Source organism: Aspergillus affinis, assembly GCF_023601865.1.
Source record: "Aspergillus affinis strain CMG 70 chromosome Unknown NODE_91_length_156827_cov_84_776504, whole genome shotgun sequence".
Lineage (NCBI taxonomy): Eukaryota > Fungi > Ascomycota > Eurotiomycetes > Eurotiales > Aspergillaceae > Aspergillus > Aspergillus affinis.
Window position 1 is genome coordinate 43022 of NW_026515872.1, and position 15412 is coordinate 58433.

A 15412-nucleotide genomic window follows, 5' to 3' on the forward strand; every position below is an offset into this window, starting at 1 on the left:
AAGAAGCCCGATAGAAAACCGTCATCCCTTCAAGCGAACCATGTAGCGCGTGGTTTAGGTGGTGTGAGGGGAGAGATAGATCGAGCCTTTGATATGATCCGCAAGAAAAGGTGTAGGATCCGATCCATTGCATCGATGTAATTCCGCAATCGTCAAAGCGAGTCTTTGGTCTTCTACTGAACGTCTGAAGAAGATCCACCGATGGGTCCGTCTAGAAAAGCGGAAATTGTAGACCGGGATGGGAAACAATTGTTGATGGGCTATGCTGTAATCGTATCGCGAATTATTGACATCAATCCCTATAACTATACGTATGGCGCAGATAAACATCAACAGCGAGGAGCAGAGTCTCGCGGTTGCGCTCCCACTCTTTGACTAGCGGTCTCAACTAGATCGGACGCGGCGCTCAAGATGTTATCGGGTGGTAAGGTATGGGTAGAAACGTCAACAACCACCCGGATTGTGTGTTCCTCAATGGTATTCAGAATCTGTGGATTGATCTCATCCATGGTAGGTGGAGAACTGTAGGGAGTTCGCAATGCTGCTTTCTTGGAGCGGGACCTATAGTAGTTATTTGGGTGACTTCAGTGAAGTCAAAAAAAGAAATAAACTACGACAGCTGCAGGATTCGAACCTGCGCACTCGAAAGTACGCGCTTTTGTAGACTGAGAGATATCCTGTTTGTAGACACATATCTTCATGAATAGCAGGCGCGCGCCTTAACCACTCGGCCAAACTGTCTGTTAGATATTAACTGATGCAAACTGTTGAGCTATAGAAAAGATTCGGTCCAGTTAAAGTTATCAAGTCATAATAGAGGAGGGAGGGTTTCTTTCACTACTACATACAATAATTTAACCGTCGACTTAACAGCACCCATTCATCCTGTTCCAAGGAAGCAGCATTGCAAATCCCCTACGATTCTCCACCTCCCATGGACGAAATCAATCCCCAAATCCTGAATACCATTAAAGAGGAACACACAATCCGTATCATTGTTGACGCCTACCCATATCCTACCACCCATCTTGACCGCCGCATCCGATCTAGTGAGACTGCTAGGTAGTCAAAGAGTGGGAGTGCAAAACCACGAGATTCTGCTCCTCGCTGTGGACGTTAGCAAAATAAGACGGAGAGACAAATCTACCCACTGCCATAGACAGTTATATTGCCCTTATATCTGCCTATATTGAGTTCTGATTGATCCTTCATTATGGGGGATAATGGATTAGACTTTTCTTTTTGGTCCTACAGTTTAAATCAGTAAATATCCAACAGACAGTTTGGCCGAGTGGTTAAGGCGCGCGCCTGCTATTCATGAAGATATGTGTCTACAAACAGGATATCTCTCAGTCTACAAAAGCGCGTACTTTCGAGTGCGCAGGTTCGAATCCTGCAGCTGTCGTCATCCCCCCTCTTTTTTTGGGGGGCGTCTTGTTTGACGGAGCCTCGGTGAGCTGCTTGTCTAGCTATATATATACATATATAGATAGTTATCCAGATGATTCCTAGAAAGTTGTTGTGTACTTGTACATAAAAGAACCAGCCCTAGAGGATTAGGTAGCTGGTAAGATAACTATAGATGCTTTCTTGATTCAGAAACGCAGAACAGAACACCTAACTAGATCATGCATAATCCAGAGCTGTGAAACTCTGATGTCTGTACCTAGTAGAAAGAAGTGTTATATGGGTAAGCGGTAGACTCCGGCTTCCATTTCCAGGGGGAGGATGGGTTATGGTAAAAGACGGCGTCTTCCAACACTGCAGTTCTGGAATTGATGAGGGTTCTTTTTCTCTTTCTACGAACTCGATTACCGCGGAGACTTCTGGCATTTGAGAAGCCTGCAAGTAAGCATAAACCTTGGATCCTCAACCGAAACCATACCTAGTCCTGACTTATTGCCATTGCCAGTATACTGATTTCAACAACATACGTCCAGAATCCATCATTCATGCATTCATCCATATGATACATACAATCCCATTGGCTCATGAACCCAAAGTAACCCAATCCAATCCAATCCATCCAGCCCCAAAGCACTCTGGGAAAGAAACGCCAATCGGCCAACAACAAATAAACAGTCAAACATATACCCGAGCAGGTAGGTAGACATAAACAAGAAAACCAAATGAATACACCGCGACCGGACCGAACAAGACCAGAATATACCATACCGTACCATACCATCCAATTCGCCGATCCATGAATGTAGCTAGAAACAAAGACCTCCCTCTCCATGGAAGAAAGACAAAATATATGGGAACGAGGAGAAAGTGACCACGCGGATAAACAAAACAAAACAAGAGAACTACCCACCCCGTTCACCAAACTGTCTAGCCCAATCTTCATATTCTTTGAGACCCTCGTGGCTGACGCTGGGACGGATGGAAGACAGACTAGCTTGGAAATCCTGAGACCGGATGGGTCGGATTTGATCCATGGGCGTGTGCAGGAGGGCTTCGCCCAGATTGCGGAGGGGGCCCATGGCGGCGTCTTTAGCGAGGGCAGTGATATCTGAGCCGGAGAAACCTGGTTGGTGGGTTAGCTATTAATACTAAGTGACACAGACAAGGACTGGATGGTTACCTTCTGTAGATTGAACTAACGCTTCAATATCGGAGTCTGTCAGTTCGTGGACCTGATGGCCCAATAGGGTACAGAGTTGCTGTTTCCGCACGTCATGCTCCGGCAGAGGGATGTATTGACGGCGGACGAAGCGACGACGCGCTGCCTCGTCAATGTCCCATGGCATGTTGGTGGCAGCGAGCACGAGCACTCGGCTGGCGTCGCCGCTAGACTTCTTGTCTTTGCCGGGCTGTTCGCGACCGGCCGCCGCGCGCTGCAGATCGGACCATTGGATCAGGAATTCAGTCTTGGATCGGCGCGAGGCCTCGTTTTCAGTGCCAGACGAGCGAGCGGACAGCAGCGAATCGATCTCGTCGACGAAGATGATTGATGGCGCCAGCGCCTTGGCCAATCCGAATAAGGCGCGAACAAGCTTCTCGCTCTCCCCGTGCCATTTGGATGTCAATGTTGACGCCGACACGGAGAAGAAGGTCGAATGGGATTCCGTCGCAACTGCGCGGGCAAGCATAGTCTTGCCAGTGCCTGGAGGCCCGAAAAGGAGCATGCCTCGCGCCGGTTCTCGTAGCCCCGAAAATAGATCCGGTCGGAGGAACGGGTAGACGACGGCTTCCTTGAGAGCCTTTTTGGCCCCATCTAATCCGGCAATGTCGTCCCAGTGGACTTCGTCGCCGCGGACCACGATGTCGTTAAGGATCTGTTTGGCGGTCATTATCTCCACGCCCTTCGGCAGCTTGTTCAGAATATCCGTAAAAGCGTCATCTTCATCCTCTTCTTCGACGTCTTCCTCATCAATGTCGGTCGATTTCGGATCCGTAGAATCTGGGTCGCTGGAAGGCGGCGTGATGGCGCGTTTGGCAGGTAACGGGCGCCGACTGGGGCTGCCCGTGGAAATCGCCATGCGATCCACGCTGTGGCTCAGTGCCTCATTCCGTGAAGTAGGAGCCCCTGGTAGTCGAGATGTAGACCTGGGCGGTGACTGCTCTACGGGTTCCGTTGCGCCAGGTGATCTTCCGGGGCTCAACAGAGGGAAATTCGACCTCAATGCCACCGGCTTGGGCTTGATCGAAGGCTTTGGCGACAATTGCGACGGGAAAGGCGGGCTCCTCGAATCTAACGGGCGTGTAGCGGATTGGGTACGAGCAGTAGAACGCTGCTGGCTCTCGGCCGGGGAACGATGCGCTGGCCTGGGTGTTGAGGTTACGGACAGTTTCGCGGGCGACCGCCGTGCTGCTGCCTGATCTGGGGCGCGAGTCGTCCGCACAGCGCGACGCTCTTCTCCGAGTTCGCTCGTGCGACCGACTGAGTTCGAAGGGCTTTCCTCCCCAGGTGTTAATCGAGGCGTATCTACATCTTTCCGAGAGGCAGGTTCTCCCGCAGCGCTGCGACGAGAAGATGCCGCGGCCGCCTCACTGGCGGTCTTGTCCGGCGGAGGGGGCATATACAAGCTCCCCCATGCCAGACCCGCGGCTTGAGACGCTGCAGCCGGCCGCAAGTCCTTCCGTCGGGGACTCAATTTCTTCTTGGCAGGCTTCTTGATCTCGTTCGAGCGCAGCGTCGACGGCATCATCTTCCGTCGCTCGGGACTCGAAGTCCGGGAGGAATCGGTCTTCCCGGAGGACGAATACGACTTGCGCATGGCTGGGGGGTTAGGTCTAGGGGCGGGAAGGTCGTTGCGACTCGATTCGGAGCTCGGGGTGGTGGTCGCAGCGGGCATAGGAGCAGGGCGACCGGGGATGGTGGGCGGTTTGGAGAGATCGGTATATCCGACCGCGGGGACGGTTCCCTCTCCAATCCAACCGGGAGTCGTGGACGGGGGCGACTTCCCCGAAGAATCTTTTCGGCTTTGACGCAGGGCTTCAAGAAGGTCGACTCGCTCCCGACATTGGAGCTCCAGCTGGCGGATCGATTCCTGAAGGGCCTTCTCCGTCTCGTTCTTGGGGGAGTACTTGGAGGGAACTCGATAAGCGTTGTGATAGTAGATCGTCTCGAGAGCGGATCGCCAAGACTTCAAAGCTTCTTGTTCGTTGTTCTGACCAAACGGAAGAAAGTCAATCAGGATTCAATACGAAGTCAGTGGTGTAAAGGAGGGGAATCGCGAACGAGAGGCGACCAACCTGTCCCTCGAAATAAACGGCGGTGGAGCACATCAGATAGCAGTCGTCATAGGTCTTCTGCAGCGAAGACGCCGGCTTGGGGCGCATCATCGGATGTGCCCGCACGCCATGCAATTGGCGCGACGGGACTGTAGATAGACGGGGATTGGGGAAGGTGTAGGGGTTGCGGAAGTAACGGAGTACAGTGATTTAAAGAGGAGAGTGTGGAGGGAAGAGTGAGGAGAGACGTGAGCCGAGGGAGGAAGAGAGGAAGAGAGAGAGAACGAGGTGAGGGGGAACCGCAACTGTTCTTTTTTCCGTTTTTTTTCGCCCTTCTGCCTTTCCCGTGACGTCGATGTCTTGGAGCCCCACGATGGCAAATATCAATGCTACTGTACTTCTACGACCCCAATTCCCCTCGACTGCGCCTGGAATGTTGGTCCGGTGTATGTCAGTATTATAAAGTACTTCTTGGATATCATCCAGCCTGGCTGGTGCCTTATATCGTCCATCCCATCTATGAATACATGTTTCGCAATCCGACCTGTACCAGAAAAAGAGAACAAGATAAAAAGGAAAAGAAATGAAAATGAACATGAAAACACAAGAGGCATATCTCACTCATATCAACCAGAATGAAAGTAGAAAAAAAAAATCAAAGCCTCCAGAGATCCCCTGCGTTCCAAACGCCGGTACAATATAGCACGGAAACACATCGGGCCCTGCAGCACCGATCCAAGAAAAGCTCACCCAGTATATCAGTTCGGTTCGGTCCACTATGCCAGAAACAATCCCAAATAAATGCACTCGTCCAACAAAACATTTATACATGTGGCCCAACGGGTCGACCAGAGAATGGGAGAAACATCCCCCTCCGAGAATCCTCCCTGTCCTCGCACCGACCTTTCCGGGCTCCGAATGTCTCGGAGGTTTCGCGATCGGTCAAAGACTAGGAGGGTGAAAATAATGAGCCACTATAGCACCCACAACCGTCTTGTCAAGCGTCGATGCGGCCCATACCTGCGTGTTCACGATCAGATGCTTCCCGTATGCATGCGATGTGAAGAGGGGGATTTTCAAGTAGATTTTTTTCAGTTGCGATTATTGATTTTCTCTCAAGTTTTTCGATCTTTTCTATTGTGTTGGGGGGTTTTTTACTTCTTTTTCTTCAATTTTATGTTCGTCGGCGGAGAGCTTCAGCTAAGGCCAAAGGAAGGGGAGTGTTGGAGATGTAGTGAGTCAGATTCATGCGATCGGGTCAGTTGGTGGAAGCAGCGAATTATTCCGACAGGCCCTTGAAGTAGGCCTTGGCCATTTCGTAAGATGTCCTATAGTAGAGGTTAGAGATATTAATTTGGGTAGATAAGAGAAAAAAAAAAAAAAAAGAAAACACCTACCAGCAAATGGCCGTGCTGGGCATCGTAGAGATAATGCGGGGGCGAGCGCCACGTAGGAACCCACTCCAGCCAAACTGCCGCTTGATGATTGAAGCCGCGTTGAAGAGACCCTTGGCCGACCGAATCTCCTCGTTCTGTGCCAGACCTCGAGTTTGGAGAAGAGTCTTCACTACGTCGAGAGGCGTGGTAAGACCGGCGGCGAAAGCTCCCGCCAAACCACCGGCAATACAGTGGGTGAACGGGTCGTAATCCTGGGAGGGGTTCATGACTTTCGAGAGGGACTCGTATGCAACAAATTGGGTGGCGGTGAAAGGAACGGTCATGCAAAGGGTGGTAGGATAAGACACATAGAACGCCTGGAGCCCCTCCGTCCGGTAGACGGTCTTAGCGCACTGGAGAAGGGTCTTGTGTACAGATCCATGTACTTGCATCCGCTGTTTGATCACTGTGGTCGGTCAGGTTTTGCCCATCTTTTTAGATTGAATAGAATCGTCCACGTCGATAATTACGCACCGTCAAAGGGGTTCATCAATGCATCGCTGGCGATGGTCGCGGAGGCACCACTTAGAGCTAACCGAGGTCACAAATCAGCAATCCGTAAGGGGGTATTAAGGAACCACAGGACCAGAAAATAGGAGCTCACTCACCGGCAGCCATCGGGTGGTGCCCATCGTCGACATTTCCACCCGCAAGATCCTTAACGACCTCGTATGTGCCAAAATACACGGCGTGGGCGGGACCTGTCGGTAGAGAAAAATCCCATTAGCTTCTCCGACCCTCACCACAGACCAGCCATTATAAATCACCACTCACCAGCGCCAACAATCACACTCGAAACACCCTTCCATAGTGTCCGCCAGCCTTCGATCCGGTAAATGGTGGAAACCGCATTCGTCAACCCCGTGTAGAGGCCTCCGCTCGTAGGGTGCAGGATTTGCATGCGAGTCTGCCGCCGAGAAGATTCCAGTTAGCAACTAGCCCGATCGCCGCGCAATATCCGACAGCCATACGGACGGTCGTAGAAGAGCAGGACACGTAGTCGGGATCGACATACCTTCAACAGATCTACCGGGTACATCACAGCGTGTTCCTTGGCTACCAGTCAGCATCACTCCCCCTGCCCATCCGGTGTTTCGCTAAGCATACCGCAATACCAGCGAACGCGCCAGCTAACATGTTCCGGCCGAGGCCATAATTCGAAGGGAGGGCTTCATAACTATCAAGCGATCCGGGTTAGCATCCGATCGCAACTTTATTTTGGCGATATGTTCAAAATGCCGTTGACGCAGGTATGATGAGAACGGCGCAATCGGTGATCAAGAGCGACCGAGGGTTTGCCACAGGAAGTCAACTCTCTTTGGCGAGAGAGATTGCGCCTTGGTGGAGGAATTGGCCGGGTTGGAAGAAAAGTTGATCAGGCATAACAAAAGACGGGGGAGAGCCGCCACTTACTCGAATTCCTGCCCGGGAACTTGCTCGGGGGCCGCCATGAAGCTCTGATAGCTGGAGAAGCAGCCGGGGCTGCAATTAGGCGGATTATAGGAAGGGGGAGTAGAGGAGGAGAGAGGTATGGGGGGGGGGGGGAAAGATCGCAGCGTGCCGGAGAAGAAAACGGAAGTGCGGAGCGGAAAGCTGAAGGATGAGAGGTTAAACCGACTCCGAGGCAGCGAAGCTAGTAGGCTGGGAAGAAAAAAAAATAAAACAGGGTCAAAGAATTAGACAGTAGTTAGATGAGACCCGTCTCAACCACGAAACCACTCAAAAGAATAATTACAAGATACCGACGAGAGATAGAGAGAGGAAGAGGATGAAAGAGGAAAGAAAAGAGACAAGCTGGTCGGAGGCAGCGAGGGAAAAAAGAACGATAAAATAAAATCAAATAAAAGAACGATACGGAGCAGATGTCACAGTACGGTCACGGAGGCGTATCGAAATACGGCTCGGATTTATCGTTTAATCTTGTTCTTTCACTAGTTCCTCTTCCTCGGCCATCGGCGCTTTCGGTTGTTTTTTATTTTATTTTATTTTTATCTGATTCCTGCGGATCCTCAGGGTGATCGGTGGAATAAAATTTCTTTATCGCTGAGAAATCACATATACTTCGCTCTACAGAAGAAAATTCAAGAATATAAGAGTACAAATAAAAGAATTAAATAAAAAAAGGTTCATTCCGTCCCCATCGTCCCTGCTGAATCATCGCTCTGAGGCTAGAACACGTCCGATGACGGAGTGGTCAGGATCTGAGTCAACCACGCCCGTTCCCTTAAAGAAAAGTATTATTATGGGCAACGCATCCTGACAGGTCCTCGAGAGACGGACTGGATCCTCCTGTCATCCAGAAGAAGCGCCGAACCCCGGAGGTAACCAGAGAAATCTACTTGATCTAGTAATTTAGTCAACCTAGTAGTCCAGGCATCCCGCGGAGGACCCAAACTAGTTTCTTATCTGATCCTCGCTAAGCCGAAAGTGAACTGCCGTGGACCTCCGAGGAACCCGTGACTAACAGTTTCCTGCCTTCAATCTCCATCGGACGGGATCTTTGGACCTTTGGAACTTTAGAAGAAGTTTCGAAGGCCTGCAGTGGACGGTGCAGGCTGCAGGCTCCCGATTGCAGATTGCAGATTGCAGACTCCCTCAGATATAAGAGCCCCTTGTACTCGAGTTATATCCTCCGTACGCCAGCCATGCCCGAGCTTACGGTGAGACACCAGGCTCCGATCGCCAACACGGAAAGGTTCAGCGTTTCGCAGAGGACAGAAAACAGAAAATATGATAGTAATAACAACATATGGAATCGAAGACCCGAAAGATCGGGATCTATCATTCAGCACGAGAAAAGAAAAAAGCTCGGCCCATATCAAATCTGCTAAATGTAAATCGCCCGGGAAATAATTGTTACATTCAATGAAAAAAATTACCATGCATTTAACATATTTGGCATCTCTCGATCCCTCGCCGGCCAAGAAAGAAAAAATCGGGGTGGAGATGCGGAAATCATATGCTCTACTAAGTCGGTCATGCACGTCGTGAGATCCATCGGCCCTTCTGTGCCCCCTGGCCGCCCGAGCACCCTCGGCCCCGACGGTAGTAATAGGTCCGATCAGCGTCTATTTGTATACTCTACCACTCCACGTTAAACGACCATTCTCCTTAAATAAAAAAAGACCACGGTTAGTGTCGGTTGTCATTTCAAGTGTCAGGCCGCAACTTACCATTTTTGAGGTTCTCCGCAGTATCGCTCAATAAGATCACTCGCCGCTTGTTGCAATAGGCCGTTTTGTCCAGAATATCCACCTTGAGGTTCGCCAGCTCCGGCACCGGCTTCTCAAACATCTCACTCAAGCTTTCCACAGCCATCTCGAGATCCTTCTGGTTATCCTCAAAGATCTCGGTCAGGTTGTTTCGGGCAAGGTAATAGGCGAAAGCATAGGTCCATTTCAGCGTCTGCCGGCATTGCTGAAGCGCATGGGATGCGGTTTCCAAAAATTGCACCTCGATCCACGAAAGGCCGGACTGCGACTGCAGACTAGTCATCTTCTTCTCCGTCTTAAGATATAAATCCTTATCAAGTTTGGCCGATTGCTCGTGGTTGGCGTATCGGTTGTAGTAGTGCAGATACCTTTCCAGCGAGGCTCGCGACTTGGCCTGTTCGGTACGCGCTTCGGACCCGGATTTTTCCTCGTAACGGTTGCAATTATACCAGCTGGTGCCGTGCTCGGACCAGAGACCCATGCACATCCAGCAGAATTCATGCTTGCATTTCCGGCAGGTCATGTGATTACATCCTCCATTCTTCTCGATCGTCGAGTGGCATCGGGGGCATTCCTTCGTGTTGGCCGAAATCCAGTTGGCCGTTTCCGAATCATCCTCGCATTTCTGCAGCCACATTTTCACCAAGCAGCACGGCGACGGTTGGTGGTCATTCAGTGTGCAGCCGAAACAGAAGAAGTGCTTGCAGAAACACTGAACCGTAGGGACTATACGACGCAGGTCGCGTTGTTTGACGGGACATTCAACGGCGTACTCGCAATTCGGGGCCGGGCACCACTTCAGTTTTTCCTTGTCGTCCACGTAGGTTCGGATCAGTAGGGTTTGATACCTAAAGCCCCTCGTCAGCAACCGTCATCACCTAAAAGGGTCGGTGTTTTCAGGAAGAAGATTCCTTACCTTTCCTTGAGATCGTCCGTGACGAGAAGGTTAAGGGTTTTCGAATCCACAATCATATGACAAGTATCGCCCGGGCACTCTATCCGGGCCGCCTCCCCTTCCTCGCGAATCTTCTGCCCAAGATAATGTCGATAGCAGTCAACACAGAATCGATGCCCACAGCGCATCGCATACGTCTCGAGATCGTCGCCGTCCTCGCAGCAGATATCACACATGAAATTTGGCACAACTTCGGTTTTTGGCGTCGATTGAGAATACGTCCCTAGGCCAGCCTCCTCTAACGTCACCTCCGGGCGGTCCATATACGACTCGATCAACTTTTCTCGATTCCAACGACCATATCGTAAAAGGATGGCCGCTGACTCCGGCGGCAACCCCAGGATCGTTGACACCTCGTTGATTTGCTGGCTTTGTTCCCGCTCAATATCCACCGGGCTCAGGACTTTGAACTCGACCTCGTATGGTTTTCGAGACGTTGCGATGATATCTTTGTCTTTAGAGAATCCCCCATCGAATTCATCGCCGAAATCTAGCAACCGGGAACCGGGAAGTTAGTTTATCGGTGGCGTCGGCTCATAAGCCTATCACAACTACGCACCTTCCCCTAAACTGTCATCATCGCTGCCTTGGGTCCCCAGGAAATCCTCGGTACTCGAGGCGACGCTCATGAAGTCATCGTCCGACTCCATGCTGGTCGACGCAGGAGTAACCAGATCAAGCTCCTTCTTTCGGTCGGAAACCAAAAATCCCCCTGAAGTCCCCGATTCTGAATCCGTACCGAGCTCCGGGTCGACGAGTTTGGTCTTCTTGTGAGGTGTGTGGTCTGAGGTCGGACTGGTGGCGGTTCGCGAACGGACGAGGGGTGCCTTGGTGGCGAGTGAGGTGATGTCTTTGGTTGGAAGCTCCGCGTCCGCCGCCTTTCTCTTTCTCGTTAAAGGAGGCGTGGTGAAAGAGAAGTCTTTATGGCAAGCCGGTATGTGCTGACACGAAAAAAAAGTAGGTCTCCGACGTCGAGACCCTCTCTTTTTTCGCGAGACAACACAAAGCACAGCTTACCAATAAGAGGATTCCCAAGGGATGGGGAGGGGGGAGGAGAGTGGCGGGGACAGTGCAGCACTAGTCAGCCGATCGATGGGTGTTATTGAAGGGAAATGAAAAGAAGAGGAGTAAATTAGGTAGGTTGATTAGCTTGTTGGAGGATGGAGGAGGGGAGGAAAGAAGAGGAGGTGGAGGGAGACAGAGAGGGGGGGGGATAAGATTAGACTTGGAGTTGGATGACTGGTTGCAATGAAAGGGTGACTAAAGCGATGGCTGAATGGGCTTTGGGACGTCACGGGGGGGTGGGGAATATGAGAAAAAAGGAACAAGTGAGGCCCCGTTTTATATTGGGCGGTTTTGGACCAGTCAAATATTCACTTCTTGAACAGGCTATGGAGTCTGCCGACTGACAAGGCTGCGACTATTGCTGCCTCCTCTACACAGTCTACCAGATCTCTCTATCTCTCTGCCAGCCCTCTCACCCTCTTTTTCGCTCCCTCTCTTTCTCTATCATGATACCTACCTTATGATCGGTCGATAACTGGCGATCACGAATCTTGAAGGCAGCAGAACCGTGGGCGGGAGCGACCGTTGGATGACAAAGGAATGATGATGTCAGATCTCGAAAGTGATCAACAGCTCTGTAGTAAACACAATCACTAACTACACTGCGGCCACATCGAACCCTCTCGCTTGGCAAGATATTCGAATCCTTTCGCTTGGCAGGATATGAAGACCGATTGGATATCCATTCCAAGCAGTTCGGCCTGAATGGCAAATTGGATCTATCACACTATTTCGAACCCTACTAGCCTACGGAGTATTCCGCGTTCTGGGTTTCGGATCCATCGTCGAATCGGTCGTCGTCCTGAGATGAGCTCTCCGAAATCAAATCCTGCACGAATTTATAACCGCCTTCCCATCAGTGTGATCTCCATTGGAACCCTTCTATATCAGCTGCATCTGAAGAATGCGATTCGATGTATGGAGTCGACCCCAAGAAGTGGTGTCGATTGTACACAAACCTCGGCCCCGTTTGAAGTTTTTTCACGATTCTTCTTACGCTATTCCATTGCATAATGCTATTCCTCGTCGTCTTATCTCTCTAGGGACACTGTACCGGTGTCTCCACGGCATGAAAAGCGAGAACGGCAATCGGGCTATCAGTCCCTAAATGTCGAATTATTAAATCATCCCGGCGAAGCTCAATGTCTTCAAAAGACGCTTTGGTTTATAAACGACTCGCTTTCCTTGGAGAATGTATACCTGTTCGGAACTGGTTCAAAATGACCCCTTCTACTCGCTTGTTCGAGACCTTTCGCTGTGTGGTTTTCCATAACTAGTACTAGCAACGATTTTTCGCTAATCCGGGACATACGTCCGAACGAAATAGACTGGGCTGGGATGGATCATATATGAAAAGGGGGGGGGGAAGGTGCCTATAAGGAAGTGTCTCATCATGGCCTCCGACACCTTGGAATTCAACCAACACAGGCATTTCATGCACACGGTACAGTACATTGCTCATAAGTCTAAGCGTGCACCGCCCTTCGGTGAGCATCGGGCTGCCTCCTCACTCCACGCATCGATCTCTCTCAACGTCCGTTCAATATCGGCCTTGATCAATGGAATGGTTTCGGCGCCCATGAGCAACCGCGTTGGCAGGGGCCTTTCAATCTGCCCAGTCACCGCGTCAAATAGCAACTGAGCACATACATCCGGGTCACTCCACGTGTCCTGGGAGGCCGGGTTGGTGATATACTCCCTCAAATGGCTAAACGGGTTGGCGGGAGACTCGTATGCTGGATGTCGACGAGCAAGCTTGAGGCCTGAGCCGGCAAAATTGGTGCGCACACCTCCTGGTGCAACGATCAAGAACTTGATGTTCCAATCAGGATTCATCTCCTTCGCAACCGACTCGGTATACCCTTCAAGAGCAAATTTGCTACCCAAGATGTCATCCCATTTGATCTCTCGGTGGATGCGCGGATGTATGTGTACCTGGCATGATAGAAGGCATGACCCGGCGCGGTCAGCCATCCACCCATAGACGAAATCTGAATGATCGTCCCTCCCTGGCTACGAGGGTTCACTTCGCGGAAGATCCTCAGTGCCTCTTGCGTTATATGCACAGGGCCCCAGAAGTTGGTTTCGAGTTGATGTCGAGCGTCTGCTTCCTCGATAGCCTCGGTGTCGCCCATCAGACAGTATCCGGCATTGTTGATAACCACGTCCATACGACAGAATTTATTCGCGGCCTGTGTAAGAGATAAAAGAATGTTCTCTCTGGAAGTAACATCCAGACTGAGCTTGAGCACCGTTGGCCCGTCAGGCAAGTATGAAAGCGCTGCGATGTTGCGGGCCGTCGCCACAACACGATGGCCGGCGCTATGAATTCTCTTTGCGAATGCCTTTCCAAGGCCAGAGGAGCAGCTGGTTACTAGCTGTGTCAGCTTATAAATTTTGCCATAGTTATGGATCGCTTCTTCACGCACCAAACCAAACTGTCTGGGGATCAATGTTCGTGGGAGGAGTGGACATTTCGGCGCTGGAAATCTAGATGATCCTGCAAGTTGGGAGGTTTCAAGACAAGAAGCCATCAAGGTGAGTCCATGCCTGGTTATATAGGATTTCGCGCTCATGGGCCACTTCTGATTATCCCCCAATATGAGGAGAAATCTCTCATATTGGAGGCATCCCGATCCAAGGGCACAGCCCGTTTAAGCCCAATTCGGTATGTGCACTAAATTAGACGCATCTCATAGCGTGTTGTTGACCCACGAGGCCCACGACGATCCACTCCGATCGACTGATCTGGATCTGTCTTTGATAGGCTTCAATCTCATGTTGAACAAGAGTCTTTTTCTTACCAGCTATCATCCCGGTTGATTACCTCTTCCGGAAACTGCCCTAATAAGATACCCACTTTTACTGCTATGCCATAGACGAGAATGAGACCACCGACTCACCCTTCGTTGTTATCACGGGAAATCCCCAACGAGGGAAGGGTGAGCGATTAAGCCGAGTGCGTTCGCACATCACGAAACGTCGTCACCAGCAAGATGGCCGACGACAGACACGGATATCACAGCCCTTGGACTGGATGAGTCCTTATAGCGAGGTCGACTCTCCTCTAGTGTCTTCTATGTTACCGCTAGCGCACATCGGTCATCAGCGAATGCAGAGCTGTAGGTCTATCGAGGGTCGAATGATTGCAAACGAAGGATATCGTTAACCTCGGCTCTTTCAAGTTCTGGATCAGTACCTGTACTACAGCCGCGATGTCCATCCTTCTTTTCGCATCGTGATCCTCGCTGCAGTTACTTGTGCGCCGCTCATGAGCGCTAAGATCCTCACAGCATCAGCATGGGACGACCTCAATAATACGGGAGATCTGCAATTTAACTCTGCGTCAGCTTGTCATCACCCGGGGCCTGATAAATGAGTCAATGGGTAGTTTACAAGAAGCCATCAGCGATACCAATATCGCCGCTTTGATTTCAGTCCTAATATTCGATGTATGTGAGATGTCCCTCCATTCGGACATGGAACGCTGATGTCGTCATACTACAGCTGGTAAATGAGGATCGCAGCTCCTTTTTCCGACATAAACAAGCCATATATGAGCTGATTCGCATGCGAGGAGGCATGCAGACATTAGGGTTCAAAGGACATCTGGCGAAAAGCATGCCCCTGTATGTATGCACATACGCAAACTCTCCATGCCTTTCTAACACTCTTCAGAATCTAACAACTGCAGGGCGTTGTAAAGATTGCTACGTCTGCGGATAATAATTCCCAGTCAGGTGGTATTTTTCCTACTGTCGATCAGCCTTTAGATCTAAGAATGTTCACTTTTGGTCGAAATCACGACACTTCTCCGGAACCAACCACTCCTTTACTAGCCATGATCTTGGGCCATTTTTCCCGACTGTTATTTCTTTTCAGGGAATGTGCTAGCCATTCTTCCCCAACAGCCACCCAAGGATACTGCTCCGCCCAGCAGATGGCAATATACTACGATTTACTTGCGATCAGACCGTTCATTACAAGCAGTATCGATATAAAAGCAGAGGCCATACTCCATGCAGCCCTTCTCTTCAGTTGGTCAAGATCTACATCCTACAATC

At 50.6% G+C, this 15412-nt stretch overlaps 3 protein-coding genes across 3 annotated transcripts; all 3 read right to left on the reverse strand.

Moving 5' to 3' along the window:
- Positions 1–2309: 2309 nt before the first annotated feature.
- KD926_011210 (putative AAA family ATPase) lies at positions 2310–4788 on the reverse strand (the record flags this gene model as incomplete). The annotated part of the gene is made up of 3 exons (XM_053103468.1): positions 2310–2530; positions 2588–4616; positions 4702–4788. The coding sequence occupies 3 exons, from the start codon at positions 4786–4788 to the stop codon at positions 2310–2312; spliced, it is 2337 nt and encodes a 778-aa protein (XP_052953149.1).
- A 1171-nt stretch (positions 4789–5959) lies between these two features.
- Positions 5960–7567, reverse strand: mrsA (putative mitochondrial carrier protein; the record flags this gene model as incomplete). The annotated part of the gene is made up of 8 exons (XM_053103469.1): positions 5960–6008; positions 6078–6522; positions 6591–6647; positions 6725–6817; positions 6891–7023; positions 7132–7167; positions 7224–7293; positions 7530–7567. 8 exons carry the CDS (start codon positions 7565–7567, stop codon positions 5960–5962), a joined length of 921 nt encoding a protein of 306 aa, XP_052953150.1.
- Positions 7568–9266: 1699 nt separating this feature from the next.
- KD926_011212 (RING finger protein) lies at positions 9267–13823 on the reverse strand (the record flags this gene model as incomplete). The annotated part of the gene is made up of 7 exons (XM_053103470.1): positions 9267–10176; positions 10245–10773; positions 10843–11161; positions 12100–12197; positions 12860–13227; positions 13284–13722; positions 13778–13823. The coding sequence occupies 7 exons, from the start codon at positions 13821–13823 to the stop codon at positions 9267–9269; spliced, it is 2709 nt and encodes a 902-aa protein (XP_052953151.1).
- Between the last annotated feature and the right edge of the window lie 1589 nt (positions 13824–15412).